Raw genomic sequence first — 15928 nt, forward strand, 5'->3', positions numbered from 1 at the left:
CAATGGTATGGGGCCCAACACTGTGGGGGCCCCACTGATAGCTTCTGCTCTGTGGCACAGTACCCTTTGGTATTTAATATCATGTCTCTTACATAGATCTCGTCAATCGTAATATAATGGTCCTAGTGAAAGACGATATGCCTCTGCCTCATTGAATACTGTCGTCTAGTGACCTCCCGAACCATATACTCAAATAGTTTCCGTTTCCGGTTCCCAGAATGCAACATTCTGACCATTAAGTCGTATTCAAGGACCATGCAAAATAGGGTTTCTCAGGGGTCCCCCTTCCTCGAAAAAAGGGCAAAATGTTGAAAGGTTTAGGAGTTTAAAACTTTTTTGGATTGTCAGTATGTGGAAGTGGTAAATTTTGCCGTTTTATATTTGATTTTTTTTTCCAATTTCATCTACTTATTCATTTATTTACTTTTGTCTCACCTGCCGCTTTTCCGACGGCGGAGGCGTCGTCAACATTAATTCTTAACCTAAGGTTAAGTTTTTGAAATGACACCATAAATTAGAAAGTATATGCAGCTAGGTCATGAAACTTGGACATAAGGGTAATCAAGTATTACTGAACATCCTGCCTTGGTTTCAGGTCACATGACTAAGGTCAAAAGTCATTTAGGGTCAATGAACTTTGGCCATGGGGGTATTTGTTGAATTACCATCATAACTTTTAAAGTTCAAGGATCTAGTTCATAAAACTTGGACATAGGAGTAATCAGGTATCCCTAATAAGCCAGTTCGTAGTTCCTTTCTGCGCATGATCAAAAGATTCTACGCATGATCAGAGGAAGGTCATTTATACTAAAGTGACATGGTGGTTTAAAATCTAATTAGATAAGCACCAACTTTGATGTCTTGATTATTCATATTCTTGAATTGCGGTTTTCATTTACATCCACAAAAAACAACAATGCGTCCACGAACGACTGGTATTTCACAGTACATTGTGCAACATGCTATGATATGCATTCAAACTAGGAATGCAACAAATACCTTCATAAAGTGTTCATTGGTGTGCTATTCTAGTCACCTGGTCTATTCAATTTCTTCATCCTGCTATGTAAGGCAAGCTTACGTAATATCTTGCTTTGAAATCAGCCTTCATAATGAAATAAATGAAAGGTCATTTGACCAAAATTGTCCATGAAGTAACTACGAACTGGTCTATTATCCTGTGCAAATTTGAGGTCACATGACTAAGGTCAAAGGTCATTTTAATAGGGTCAATGAATTTTGGCCATGTTGTAGGTAATTGTTGAATTGCAATTATAACTTTGGAAGGTTATTGATTTAGTTAATGAAATGTGGACATAGGGGTAATCCAGTATCATTGCTCATCTTGCTCAAGTCGCAGGTCACTTGGTCAAGGTCAAATGTCATTTAGGGTCAATGAACTTAGTAGCATATTATATGAATGGTGTTTTTGTGAATTATTATTTCATAGTTATTTTCAAAGTTAGCACTGCTGCTATATTGAATCGCGTAATAGAGGCGAAACTGCAAGAGGCGCTCCACTTGTTGTTTTTATGTGTTTGTTTTATATTCATTCAATAATTCATATATTCATTTGATCATTATTATGTGGGGCTTTTTTTTGGGGGGGAGCACTTGTCAAAATCTTGAGGAGACAAATATCGATTGATTCTACCCGCTTGTTCGACCGTCTTTTATCATAGCATGTCTTGTTGTACTTTATTTTCAATACAAATTTAAGCCCCACCTCCTTCAACAAGAAAGTTTGTACGGGGCTTGTATAGAGGCCTACCCAACAAAATGATTCAAGATAATTTGTCACCTTTACTATTTACATCATTATATTCTTACAGATGACAGGAAATGCGTACGAATGTGTTAAATTTACGTTGTCAATCATGATAACTATATACCAAACTTCAATATATATGTTATTGACATAAAGTTTAGAAAATAGCATTTCAACTTTCACCACTTTTCCTATTCCCCTATCATGCTTACTTAACGTGCATTACCTTTTTGCCAAAATGGATGTAGTGTTTACTCAAAATTTCTGGTGTGTCTGTCTAACTAAGATGCACGAATAATGTTGTAATTGAATGTTTCTGATATCAAAACATCAATGAAAAGAGCACGTGGGTTTTAGTCATAGCGCACACCTTAAGGACGTTCCACAATTGAAATGAAGTCCATGTCATTTTCACCAAATTTTGCAGAGAGTTACTTTGGTATCTATGCATTATGAAAATGCAAAAAATAATATAGGTTCATGTGCTTATTTTTTTTCTACGGGTCTTCAAAGTCGCCGTATTTGAATGATATGCAATCTTGCGCAATCAAAAGAATTTTGCCTCTCTTAGACCTCATGAATTCACCAAATGAGTTTATATCATCTTTACTCAGTGGATATCGCATCAAACTTCATCAAATTTTCTAGATATATAACAAAGTGTATACCAAAGTAAGAGAAAGCCTTTTAACTGGTAAAAATATATCTATTTGGAGTCAGCAGCGCCCTCATTTGGCAAGAATGGTGCAAAATCTCGGAAAAAAGCAAATATTCAAAGACGTGAATCTACTCAAAAATCAAAAAAGTATTTTGTAAGCTGCACTTTTTTCAAAATCCATGTCATTTTCATAAAATTCTACTAATTTGTAGAGGAATGCATATCGAAGGTGTAGGAAAGTTAAAAATATGGGGTCCATGTGCTCGTTTTCTAACTATGAGTGTCCAAAGTGATGCGAGTTGGCATGAAAATCGCCGAAAATGCACCGAAAACATGCAAAAGTCTATAAATAATAATATGTCTAAAATACGAATGGCTCCTTAGTTCTGCCCCCAAACATTCAAAATCCATGTCATTGTCATCTAACTCTCTGGATTTGTAGAGGATTTTATTTTAAAGACGTTCAAATATTAAAAGCATTGGGTCCATATGCTCGTTTTTAAACTATCAGTGTCTAAACTGTTGCGAGTTGGCTTGAAACAGCCCAAAATGCGCCGAAAACAAGCACAAGTCTTATAACACCGTCCGAAATGTCTAAAATACGAATGATTCCGTAGTTCTGCTCCCAAACACTCAAAATCCATGTCATTTTCATCATACTCTCTAGATTTGTAGAGAAATATATTCTAAAGGCATTAAAATATTTAAAGTATTGGCTCCATGTGCTCGTTATCAAACTATCAGTGTCTAAATTGTTGCGAGTTGGCTTGAAACAGTCTATAATGCGCCTAAAACCGTTCGGGCAAAAGTCTAATACCGTCCAAAATGTCTAAAATACGAATGGTTCCTTAGTCCTGATCCCAAACATTCAAAATCCATGTCATTTTCATCATACTCTAGATTTGTAGAGGATTGTATTCTGAAGAAGTTAAGATATTTAAACTATGGGGTCCATGTGCTCATTTTCAAATTATCAGTGTCCAAAGCATTGCGGGTTGGCTTAAAACAGCCCAAAATGCGCTGAAAACAAGCAAAAGTCTGTTAATACTGTCTAAAATGCGAACGGTTCCGTAGTCTTGCTCCCAAACATTGAAAATCCATGTCATTTTCATCATACTTTGCACATAGATACTTTAGCACCTGAATATTTCAAATATACAAAAATTTACATGGGTCCATGTGCTTGATTTTTTGCTATAGAGCTTCAAAGTTAACCCAAAATAGATGATGTTCTTAAGAATTGCGCATCCAAAAGAAGGAGATCACAGTGAGTTTAAAGCTCTATTAATCAGTCAAAATCTATAAAGATTTCATCAAATTTTGTAATATGATTAATAATTGTATCCTTAAGATGGATAATTGATTTATATTGCTGTCAATTGTTTGCTCATTGAAGTCTAACAACACTCTCAGTTCTAAGAAATTGCGGGAAAGATACTCAACCTCAAAAATTTCAAATTTCAATAACAAACTTGAGAAGTAAAAGAAATGCTGCACTTTAGTCAAAAACTCAAAACCCATGTCCTTTTCACCAAACTTTGCAAAGTTGTAGAGGAAGGTATATCTAAGAGGTGCAAACATTAAAAAATATGGGTTCATGTGCTTGTTTTCAAACTATCAGCACTCTTATTAGAGCAAATTTGCTTCTTAAAACAACCGAAAACGCGCCAAAAGCTTTGTATCTATGTGAGGAAAAATTCCGAACCACTTTTCCATTTATTCAAACTCTGGGTCATATTCATCATACTTTGCGGCACTACAGAGAAACTATTTTGAAATTGTAGAGGAATTTTAAAAAATGGTCCATGGAATAATTCCAGTTTATTAGCTTCATAAAATAACACATCGGATCTGCAGTTAGTGCAGATAAGGAGAAAAATCAGCTCATATTACCTACAGCTGATTAATCACCAGTTCATCCATTGTGACGTCAGTGCGCAGAGTGTAAAATATGCGCAGATCATGATGCGCACTAACATAACTGTGGTTTTGGTCTAACACCAGATAGGTTTTTATACAACACCAATTGGTATTTAAACAGCATCAGTTTGATTCCAAATTGGTGTTGTTTCAATACTTTTCTGGTGTGGACATATATAGATTCCGGACTGGTGTTAAATCAACACCGCAGTTTTTGCAGTGCAGCTGCTACATCCCAAGCGCTGCTCCCACAATATATGAGTCATTACTGAACTGCAACTTCAACTGTGCTTCCCCTATCTGATAACAGAGCCCTGGAAATAATTGCACCGATCGGCTGGCCCTTCCCTGCTTCTCGACGGACGAGGATTCTTATTACTATCGCGAGATCGAAATGCGACGCCGTGATAGATGTTGCGGGTCTTGTCATCACATCGCGTTAGGAACTAAGATAGCAGAGCTTCAAATCATATACATGCTGGTATTAATGTGATGTTAACTGTCTTATGATACTGATTATTATTTACACTTTGATTCGCTTTGTGTTCACTGAAGGAGGATCAATCCTTGTTTTTTCTTTCTTGACCAGCTATGGAACAGCGCGTTCTGTAAGGTAAGGCAAAAATACAAAATATTTTCCCCGGATAAATTTCTATTCTCATGTAATAAATCAAGACACCAAAATGGTCTCAAATATTAAAGGTTCATTCTCTAATTTGATAATGTTGAGTTACTAATGTATCGCGGTTTCTATCGAGAATCCATGACATTTCCTCCGGCGACAATTGCTCCGATGGAAAATATGCACGTTAAGCCAAGCATACAATCTAACCTCAAAAACTAAATAAACCCTAATCATTGTTTTTACAGTATTCTGAACCTAAAACTCTATTGCAATCCTAACTCTAACCCTATGCCCTCTGAGATATTAAGACCAGAGCAAATGTCGCATGAGGAAATGTCGTGTCACCTCTATGGTTGTGCTTATCCATCGCTATTGATAATTTGACCATTAAGTAGTGTGATGATAGAATGAAAAGACCTGTCTTTAAGTGGAGCCTTGTTTTTACTCAAGTGACCGTATCATAAATCATGCCAGATAGAACAATGAGTATGGATGGATAGAGGGGGGGGGGGGCGCTAAGGTATTATGATAGGAAAGTAAGACAAATTAGAGGTGACGCCATTCTTTATCAATTGAAAAAAAAAAGATTTATAATTATAATCCTCTTCTTTCTTTAAAAAAAATATAGGGCGGTCCCCCTCCCTCCCCTTTGTGGCGCAACCCTGATATGAGTTTTGGTTTAATAGTCCCCTTTGCCCCATCATTATATCCATTATAGGACTATGAACTTTCTTCTCATTGGGAAATGCATAAAACTCATCATCACGGTCAAAAATATAGCGACAAAAATCATATATTCATGTGGATATTTTCTTTTTGTATGATGGATTTTAGGTCTTTATTTTTTGTTTAATAAAATCCCCCTGATATCATTGGAACTAAAAGAGAACATAAACATATTCCTGTATATTATGTCAAAAATAATGAAATGGACTTGGCTGCTGTCTTGGGACACCGCACATTAAGTTTTCTTAAGGTTCATTATCAAAACATATAACACCACTTCTTTAACCCTGTAATATGCCTCATCTTTGTCAAACGGGAAATTGTGATTGGATAAGCTTTGTTCTGAAATATTCAGAATTATCAGAATATCGTATATCAAAATCTTTGTCAGTACATTGTTTGAGTTTGATTTTATCAACTTAACACAAATGGTATGGATTTTTATTTTAGGTCTACAGATCTCTACGTATATCTTATATTAACTCCCTAATCTATTTTGTTGTTGATTTCTGAATTGTCACTGGCACTGATCATTGATCATGTTTTAAACATTCCGTTGAACATGGAATCTATGTTTGAAATGGATGCATTCACTATCATTATATGGGTCATCTCGCCTCTTTTCACCCTCCAGCGTCGTACTGCGAAGGACAACAGCCGCCCAGCTGCCCAACATTTTGACAATCATCGGATCCAATTAGATCAGCTGACTTGTTTTCAACCATGCCGAGCCTGAGCACGCAATCGAGCAAGTCGTCTCTGTCATGGCCCGGGCATCCCATGGCAGCGGGAAGCTACATGCTCCAGGCGGCCCAGGAGCCCATCCTCGTAACTCACACCAACTTCCAGGCGGCGGCCCCGCCCACCCGATCATGTAGTGCAAACAGCGACCGAGCCCAGTCACCAGCGACTCACCGCACCTTTAAAGCCGCCACGCCCACAACCACCACTCCCGCCTCAACCAAATCCACCCCCAGCAACTCACATTACAGGTGCATCTGCACTATCGCGATCCTCTGCTCACTCCTCGCGCTGTGCCTACTCATTGCCGGCTTGGTATTCCTGCTCGATGGTGTCGCGTCGACGTCGAGAACCGTCGGCATTGTCCTCATCGTCGCCGCCACCTTAGTGACAATCGGCACCATGGTCTTGTGGAGGTATACCTGTCTGCGGCGTAAAATAGTTCAGGAAGGACAACAGGCCGTCACTTTAAAGTCTGTGAAATCGAACACCAGTTCGTCGTACGTACCACAAGAAATATATATTTAGGTTATGATCTGATCTAAACTGTTTTCAACAAACTTTGAATTCCCTAAAAACGCATTCTGTTGATTTTAAGTGGTTAATTGGGGAGAAATGTGACAATGTGACGTGAATCTAGTCTGCATCATCTGTTATTCATGTATTTCTATTTTGAGATACTTTATTATTGCATGTTAGAGGCCATATTTTAGTTAGTTTAAATTCCAATAAAGGTTGTCTCCTGTTCTGTCTAAGAGACAGAGGCGGATGCGACAGCCCTTTTATTTACTTTAAAAAATCAAGCTGGGGGAGGGGGCAGGGTAGAAAAAAGGGATGCCTGGGTCTTGTAACTCTTGAATGTTCCTATTATTTTAAAACAAAGAACACCTTCAGCTCGTACGGACACCTACAAAAAACCTGGTCTCGCCTTAGCAAATGCTTCTAAATCATTGATCAACCCATGAGCGGAACAAATCATTTTTTACATGTCTTGTACATTTGTCTTGTATCATTTTGTACTTCTTGTTTTTAACAAAATATTGGCAATTGCCAGTGAAGTTCTAATAAATTCAATTCAATTCAATTCAATTCATGTCTCAATCACATATCCACTAAAGATACCGACAAATTCCATTTGGAAGTAAAATATTCACGTTTAAAATCGTTATAAAGCCATTCCACTCGACCGTAATACTTATCAAGGAGCGTTGATCAAGTAATTGCAAGCCCGCTGCATCTAATAGTATACCGCAATCGGGAATAAATTCGTAGGGCCTATAGATGCGGATTTGACTGCCCTTAGTTAAAGAAAAGGGTTGAAACGTGATAATATCTTTTAAAAGGTTATATCAAATTTTTTTCTGAAAATTAGATTTTCCATTTTAAATTGTCAGAATTTAGTCTCGCTCGCGTCTTTTCAAAATGTTGCCACCAACGCCATTTTCAGCCCCCTTGAGGTTTGTTGGTCCATTACGTCACTGATTGTGATTTGGATGGCGTATCGTATTACGCTCCATCTAAAAATGCTTTTAGCTATCAATTTCGTCCTATGATGGCGAGTAATATCATTAGTACATTAAATATAGAAATGAATTTATCCATAAAACGGTCGTTGCGTATTCAAACCTTAAATAATATATAAATGCCAATCCTTTGTCATTTTATTAGTCCATAGGATTGAGAGTTTCGTGAGGTCATTTTCATTTCCTATTGCGAGGGGTATACACTCTCATTAATGTTTTAACCAACCTTTAAGTGGGTTAAAACAAGAATCTATCAACTGTTGGTTATAAAGAAATTGTATGTAAATGCGTTGTGCATTTTAACCAACAGTTGTTGGTCGGTTCATATTTTTTTTACCAACTTTATGGGGTTGGTTAACAAAATGTCCCGAGAGTGTCATGGCTACAGTCACACGGACCAAGCCGACTCCAGGCCGATCATGCCGATAGAAAGAATACACATTATTTTGAATGGCATGCCATCGGTCGATTTGGATTTCGTTTGTTGGTGTGTCTGCGACATTTATAATGTACTGGAATAGAATTACAGCTCGAGACACAAAGTACTATGATCCTGTATCACCATGATCCCCCCTCCCCCTAACATCCGACCAAGAAAAGGGGGGTGATTAAGGAACGGGGGGGATATCATATTTTTTAAAGTGCATAATGTAAAAATATATTATAAAATAAAATGTGATATTTGTATTGAAAAGGTAAAACAAAAATTACTCACTCGAAGCTAATCATAGTATTTCTAATACCATGACATCGGTCGGTCTGGAGACGATTTCTATGGTGTAATCGTAACATTACTTATATACCAACAACATCTACTTGAAAAAAAAAAGGTTACCATATCTGATGACCTAATGCTTAAACAATCCAGATGTAGGACTTAAAGTCAAAAGTCTGCATGTCGATTTGATTATCTTATACATGTGCTGTATTTTTTGACAATTAATTGCTGTAAAATACATTAAAAAAGTAATATGTATTTATACCTTGGATATGTTTGTTGAGTTTGAAGAAAAAAGATAATATGACATTCTTTAAATTGGTTTTTAAGATTCTTCGCTGCATTGATTCTTGATTATTAAGCCCCATTCAAGTTGTAAATCATTTCTTGTCTTTAAATGCATTAAATGATCATTCTTTTGTAAAATTTAATTCTACTGTCTGAGTGTACACAAATCATTGTAGATTGAACTCTGTTTTTTTTTTAATATTAAATAAGCTCTTTTTATCTTCAAACCTCTGAATTGCATTCTGTAAAATAACTGACGTAACTAAATTAATAGGCCAAAAAGTCTATGAAATATCATGATGCTCAATCTACAGACTTCCTTAATCATTATTTTTACAAAAAAGATCGTCACTTCTCCCAATAAGCTTTACTTGTTGAAAATAAAAATGAAAAACAAAAATAAAATATGAAATATAAAATAATTTCCTTGTTAAAAGGCTCAATATTGGTACTTCGTTCTGTACAAATGACATTTTGGTTTTCTTTACTTTCAGATAATCATAATCATGATAGTTTGTGTGTCTGTTGCACTGCTGCACTATATATACAGTATATATTTCCTTATGGTTAGTCCTCAGTTATTAAGAGAAAGGGTAACTAACGCCTGGCGACCAATAAACATGTTTTGCAGCATTTTAAGCCCCTGGTACATAGAGGTCAAATTAAACGGAGGTCAAATAACACGTTCATTTTGCATATTTGTCAACTGATCACTTACCAAGCCTGATAAGAAGTCATCAGCGTTTTTGCATGGTTACCTGAATCCAGCAATTCAGCTCATTTAAGAGAGAATTATACATGATACATGAAAAATGGTTTGTAATTATATTGATTCACCGTATCATAATATACAACAGTCACATCTACTTTACATTAAAAGCACTATAATGATTGATCAGAATGGTAAAAAATCTGTTGGTGAACATGATTGCGTGCGAGCAAAATATAAATGGTCAAGATCGACCCAAATATATGTGGATTCTAACAAATAATTTGGTTACTTTGGACCATGTTGGGGCAAAGTACACTACATGCATGAACATTTTGGATAATTTGACCTTTTTAAGAGGCAAATATTGATTTAAAAAGAGAGAAAAACGAAGAAAGAATTGCCTGATAATGGTTCTTAGTTTTAATCAAATGACTTAGCATGTAAATCCAGTTTGATAATAGTGTTGATAGTGGACTTTAAAGGGGAAGTTCACTGTCATGATATTAAGTTGATTAATAAGAGAATGAAATCGGAGAATACAATATTGAACATTTGATGAAAATCCATTTAAAATAAAAGAATTATGCATACTTAGTCTTTTTAATTTGTGGCGTCATCATGAGCTACTGCTCCAGAATGTCGTGGAATGTCATTCATAATGATTAATTCATGATGACAGATTCTTACAGAAAGTTATTGAATATGTCTGATGGTATTTTGAATGCACAATTAAAATCACTTTCAATTTATGATGTTCAGAATATTGCATTTTATGGAACTGATATATTACATGACGAATGTGGGAGCTGCTGTGACGTCACAAAAATACAAAATAGAAACAGGTGATAAAACCGTCATTCATTGACGGATTTTTACCAAACTGAAGCATAATGATTGTTTTCTGCTTTAATTTTCGAGAGCAGCTCCCCCTTTAAATGAATTGAGCAACTTTGTGGAACTTTAAAACAAATCTGAGCTGTATGGAGCCCCACATATTGTCAGAGCATGGAAATATAATATTTATTTATTTATTCATTCATTCATTTATCTATTTATATTTTTTGTTCATCGCCCACTATCAGCTGAAGTTGTATTTTCTACAAAGATATTTCAAGATCAAACCCTGACAATGCTTTCCTAACCAACATGACATGCTTTGCAATAAGTAAAAAATTATTAATGCCCACAAAAGCCTGCAGTGTTAACTTAGGTCCATGGACAGCGACCGATTAGCTTAAACGTTTTTGGTGATTTCTGTCTGACCGTATAGTTGCAATTTTTTGTTTGATCCTCAATGTAGTTAAACATCCCTTTAAAAGGTCTGTCTGGGGACTGTCATAGTGGCGTTATGATGACTGTCAGGATACTCAGTTGGTGGTAATGAAGATGAGTGGTATGTCAGGAGTTCAGAGGGGTTCCCAGAGGGGTTTATGTACGGAATAGATTTTAATAGCTAGCATGTTTATCTTCTAGCAGGGAATGGGGTGTCGTTCCTTGGCCAATTAAAACTATATAGTAAGGTTTCATCCACTAAAAGGGAGCTTTTTCATGCTGACGTGGAGGAAAGAGGATAACAATGAAAAAAGAACTGATAATACTAATGATAATGATGATGGTAATGATGATGTTAATGATGATGACGATACTACTACTACTACTACTACTACTAGTGACAAAAATAATGATAATAATGATATATGATAATGATGATGATATTTGAAATAATAGTTATGATAATAAAATACTGATGATAACTATGATGAGAATAATAGTGAAATAAAATGTGAAATAAAATTAAATGATATAAACAATCATGGTTATAGTGATAATAATGTTGGTATACAAAACAGAGAACAATAACATAAAGGAATATACATTATCATCAGAAGTAGTATATAAACTACGCTGTGATAATGATATACGCGAGGATTTAATTCCACAGCCCTGCCCAGCTCAGAGGAGATAGCTGTGATAAAATTTATGACCGAGCCCTGTTCTCAGTATTAATTCGAAAATGACTATAAACACATTCATTCTTCCCCGGAGTCATCGAAGGATTGATGTTGACATGAGCGACTCGAACATTTCCCACGAGATATAAGCCACATCCTTAATGTTCACGATACAATAAATTGTTATCTTTAGAAGATGTCAACACATTTACGCCTTTTTTATCTAAAGCTTAGGCGAATATCTATAGTAGCGTGAATTTTCATTCACATATTCAGCTCTTATAATCAAGCAGGCTTACAATTACTGGTTACATTTTTTTTTTAATGAAATTATTTTTATCTTTAGAACATATTAACAAATTAAACCTTTTCTTTAAATCTAAAGCTTAGGCGAATGTTTAGTAGCGTGGATTGCATTGAATTTTCATTCTTATATTCAGCGTTGTATATAACCATGTATGTAGGCTTACTAATACTGATAACATTTTTAAAGTCAGATACAATTGTCATCTTTAGAAGATATTAACACATTAAAGCCTTTTTATAGAAAGGCTTAACAAGTGAATTTTCAATATCGTGAATTAGTTGGATTTTCAGTCTTATTTTCAGCTCTTACAACCACGTAATCTTACCATTTATAATTACAATTGTTTAAATCAGATACAATTTCTAACACTTTACAATATGTCTACATATATACTCTCTTATTATACAGCGTTAATGGGCGAATGTCTAGTAGAAAAGTAAACTATATTGATTTTCATTCTAATATTCAGATATTACAAACGCGTACATGTAGGCTTGCCATTACTGAGTACATTTTTTTTCAATCAGATGAACACATTAAAAGCCCCTTTTATGTAAAGCTTAGGCGAATGTTTAGCAGCGTGAATTATGTTGGATTTTTATATTGAGCTCGTATACAACCCCGTAGGATAACAATCACTGATTACACCTTTGTTTAAATCAGTTAAAATTGTTATCTTTAGAAGATATTAACACATTAAAGACTTTTTAAATTCAAGTCTTAGGTGAATGTTTGGTAGCGTGAATTGTAATGGATTTTTATTATTAATAATAAGCATTAATTTATATAGCGCAGCTTTTATATGGATATATTCAGCTGCGCTTGTTCAGAGCTCTTTTTACTTATGTCTACACAGCATATGTATTATTATATTCAGCTTTTACAACCAAGTGGGCTTATTGTTAACAATATTTTTTTAATCAGATCAAAATGCTATCTTTAGAAGATGTCAACATAATTTTATACACTCTATATTATATAAAGCTTTAATAGGCGAATGTTTAGTAGTGTAAACTGTATTTATTTTCATTCTTGTATTCAGATCTTACAACCAAGTAGGCTTACTATCTGATTATGTTTTTAAAAGTAAGATACAATTATTATCTTTAGAATATATTAACACATTACAGCCTTTGTAAAAAAAGGCTTAGGCGAATGTTCAGTAGTGTAGGGTCTATTTGAGTTCCATTCTTATATTTAGCTCTTAAAACCAAGTGGGCTTATCATTACTAATTGTATAAATCATATATTTTGATATATTTCAATCAGATAAAATCATATTTTAATATATTTCAATCAGATAATCCATGATCAGATATAGCGCCCTCTACTTGTGGTATAATCATTTATATCAGTGGAGGCCTTTCGAATCTCATACTTATAGATATATTTTCAGGGGGAGGGGTAAGCATATCGATGCACCCCCACAGTTTTTACAACTTGAAACAAAAAATTGCAATACACAATGCAAATATAATAGGGTATGAAAAAGTTTTGAAAAGCACTAGAAACCTAATAAAACGTTTATAGTTAAACGTACAAAGAAATTCATTTTACACATTTATGTCCCCCACCCATCTGAAAAATGGATCAACGCCCCTGATAAACATCGATTTCTTTGGGTTTTTTTAACAATTCTTAAAATGATTTTATGTTATCAGTGATAACGATTTAGTATTAAAACAAAAACAAAACTCAAAGTATCATTTACAAATAAGAATCACTGTATTTTTGAAAACGTGATCAAAGAGAGAAGGAAGGAAACAAATGAAACACAGAACGAAGAGAGAGAGAGGAGGGGGGGGGGAGTGGGGTAGAGAGAGGGGAAAGGGTGAGAGATACTAAACATGACAACTACACCAACACACTACATTGTGATATCATGTACGTTGAGTACAGGGGAAATTCCCGGGATACCAGGGATGTTTCTATCATCTCTTCCCCTTGAGCTATAGATCCACTCTTTCACACTCGCCCTCCTATCTCCCGCCATTAATATAATATCAATTCAGGCCTGGGCCCCGTCTTACAAACAGTAACGATTGAACCAATCATCAACAACTATGGAAAGCCAACAACGTCAACATCTAAAAAAGAAAAACACGTTTGTTCAAAATATATTCTAGATACGATGTATATTCATACATTCATAGTTTGTTTGTTTTTTTAATTTATTGTGCTTCTTTTTTTTTCAAAGGACATTGTGCAAAATTTCCTTAAGACAGAATCATGGCATTGATGGCTTTCCATTATACTTGAGGCTGATCGGATCAATCGTAACTCTTTGGAAGACGGAACCCTAGGTTTCAAATGATATCATTCATTGGAAGGACCACAACATGCCGAACTATATATAAATTTATATATATATGTGTAAAGTTATACATGTACAACTGCTTTGGCAACTCTTTTATTTAAATATTGTAAAGAAATGGATGAAGAGAACAATGGTAGGCGTAGCTTAAATCAAGGTTCCCCAGAGCTATCTACCCTTTGGAAAATTGGTGATGCCGAAAAAATGTCTCTGCCGGGAATCGAACCCGGGCCCCCAGCTTTGAACGCTGGTATAATATAAATTTATATATATATATATATATATATATATATATATATATATATATATATATATATATATACTGCAGATCTTTTTATGAATATTAATGATATTTATTGATACTGGTCAAGCCGGTGACATTCATTATCCAAAATGTCTTTTCACCGTATTTCACATTAGGTTAATAATGTAAATAAATAGGGATTGTACCTTCACCCGTCCATTCCTTCTGGCAAGGGTACTTTCAGTGCCCCCATTGCCCTCATTAGCTTGCCCCCGCTCCTCTATATAAAATATAGAATATATTCACACGTGTTTGTCCTACAATTTTTGTCGCAGATTGATAAAGGATGCAAAATTCTTTAACATATGGTGGAGTGGATGTCTTCTTAACGACAGATTACACTCGTTCGGGAATGATATTCAGCTTTCACAGTTCTGATTTGATTCAGCTGTCCTTTCTAACAGGGTCAATATCAGATCACGTCTCAAATGGTGGTCCACGAGTTACGTTGCAAGCACTTGCGCATGGAGGGAGGCTTGGGGTCAAGACCCCCTCCCCCCAAAAAAAAACAATATAATAAAATTAATAAATAAAATAAAATAAGATAATGTTAATAAAAAATATATATAAAAGTAAATGAATGAATAAATTAATAAATAAATAAATACATAAATAATAAAAACGATAATAATAATGATAATAATAATAGTAATAATTATAATACTAGTAATAATAAAACAGTTTCACCACAACAAAGAAAAAAGGAAAGAAAAGGGAAATTAATGGGGTGAAACATTTTATCATTTTTAAAAAATGTATCACAAAATTATGCTTTTATGAAAAGGGTACACAATTTGCTCGATCGCTCGCGACTTTTCCCATACACCAGGGTCAACCCCCTCAAAATTGTTAGTCCCGTTACGCCACTGGTTGCAAGAATGTGGTAGAAAGAAGTCACTGAAATACGTGTACACTGTAAAAACTGGGGTTTTAAACTGGTAGAGGGACACACCATGATGTGTTATTATTACACCCTAGAGTTTGAACATAACACCGGACAGTGTTAAGTTGTTGTGATAACATCCGTTGGTCTAATAATAATAATAATAATAATATTCCGCATTTATATAGCGCTTAACACATCGGAACGACGTCTCTAAGCGCTTTACAGATATATTATTACCCCGGTCATCGGATCCTTGCATACAATGTATGCATATGCTCCACTCCCTGGGGAGCATTCCAACAAGAGTTCCAAGACTCAATTGCTAGGCATACTACATAGGCTTTCGCATCCTATCGGGTACCCATTTAGCACTTGGGTCGAGAGTGGCAAAGTGTGGATTAACGCCTTGCCAAAGGACGCTAGACCATGGTGGGATTCGAACACACGACCCTCTGATTACAAGGCGAGAGTCAGAACCGCTACACC

The 15928-nt window shown here is 35.2% G+C and overlaps 1 protein-coding gene across 1 annotated transcript; it reads left to right on the forward strand.

Moving 5' to 3' along the window:
• Positions 1 to 6340: 6340 nt before the first annotated feature.
• Positions 6341 to 9186, forward strand: LOC135155791 (uncharacterized). The gene has a single exon (XM_064106030.1). It carries the CDS (start codon positions 6421 to 6423, stop codon positions 6964 to 6966), a length of 546 nt encoding a protein of 181 aa, XP_063962100.1. The 5' UTR covers positions 6341 to 6420; the 3' UTR covers positions 6967 to 9186.
• The last annotated feature ends 6742 nt before the right edge of the window (positions 9187 to 15928 follow it).

The sequence above is a fragment of the Lytechinus pictus genome, chromosome 10 (assembly GCF_037042905.1).
Source record: "Lytechinus pictus isolate F3 Inbred chromosome 10, Lp3.0, whole genome shotgun sequence".
NCBI lineage: Eukaryota > Metazoa > Echinodermata > Echinoidea > Temnopleuroida > Toxopneustidae > Lytechinus > Lytechinus pictus.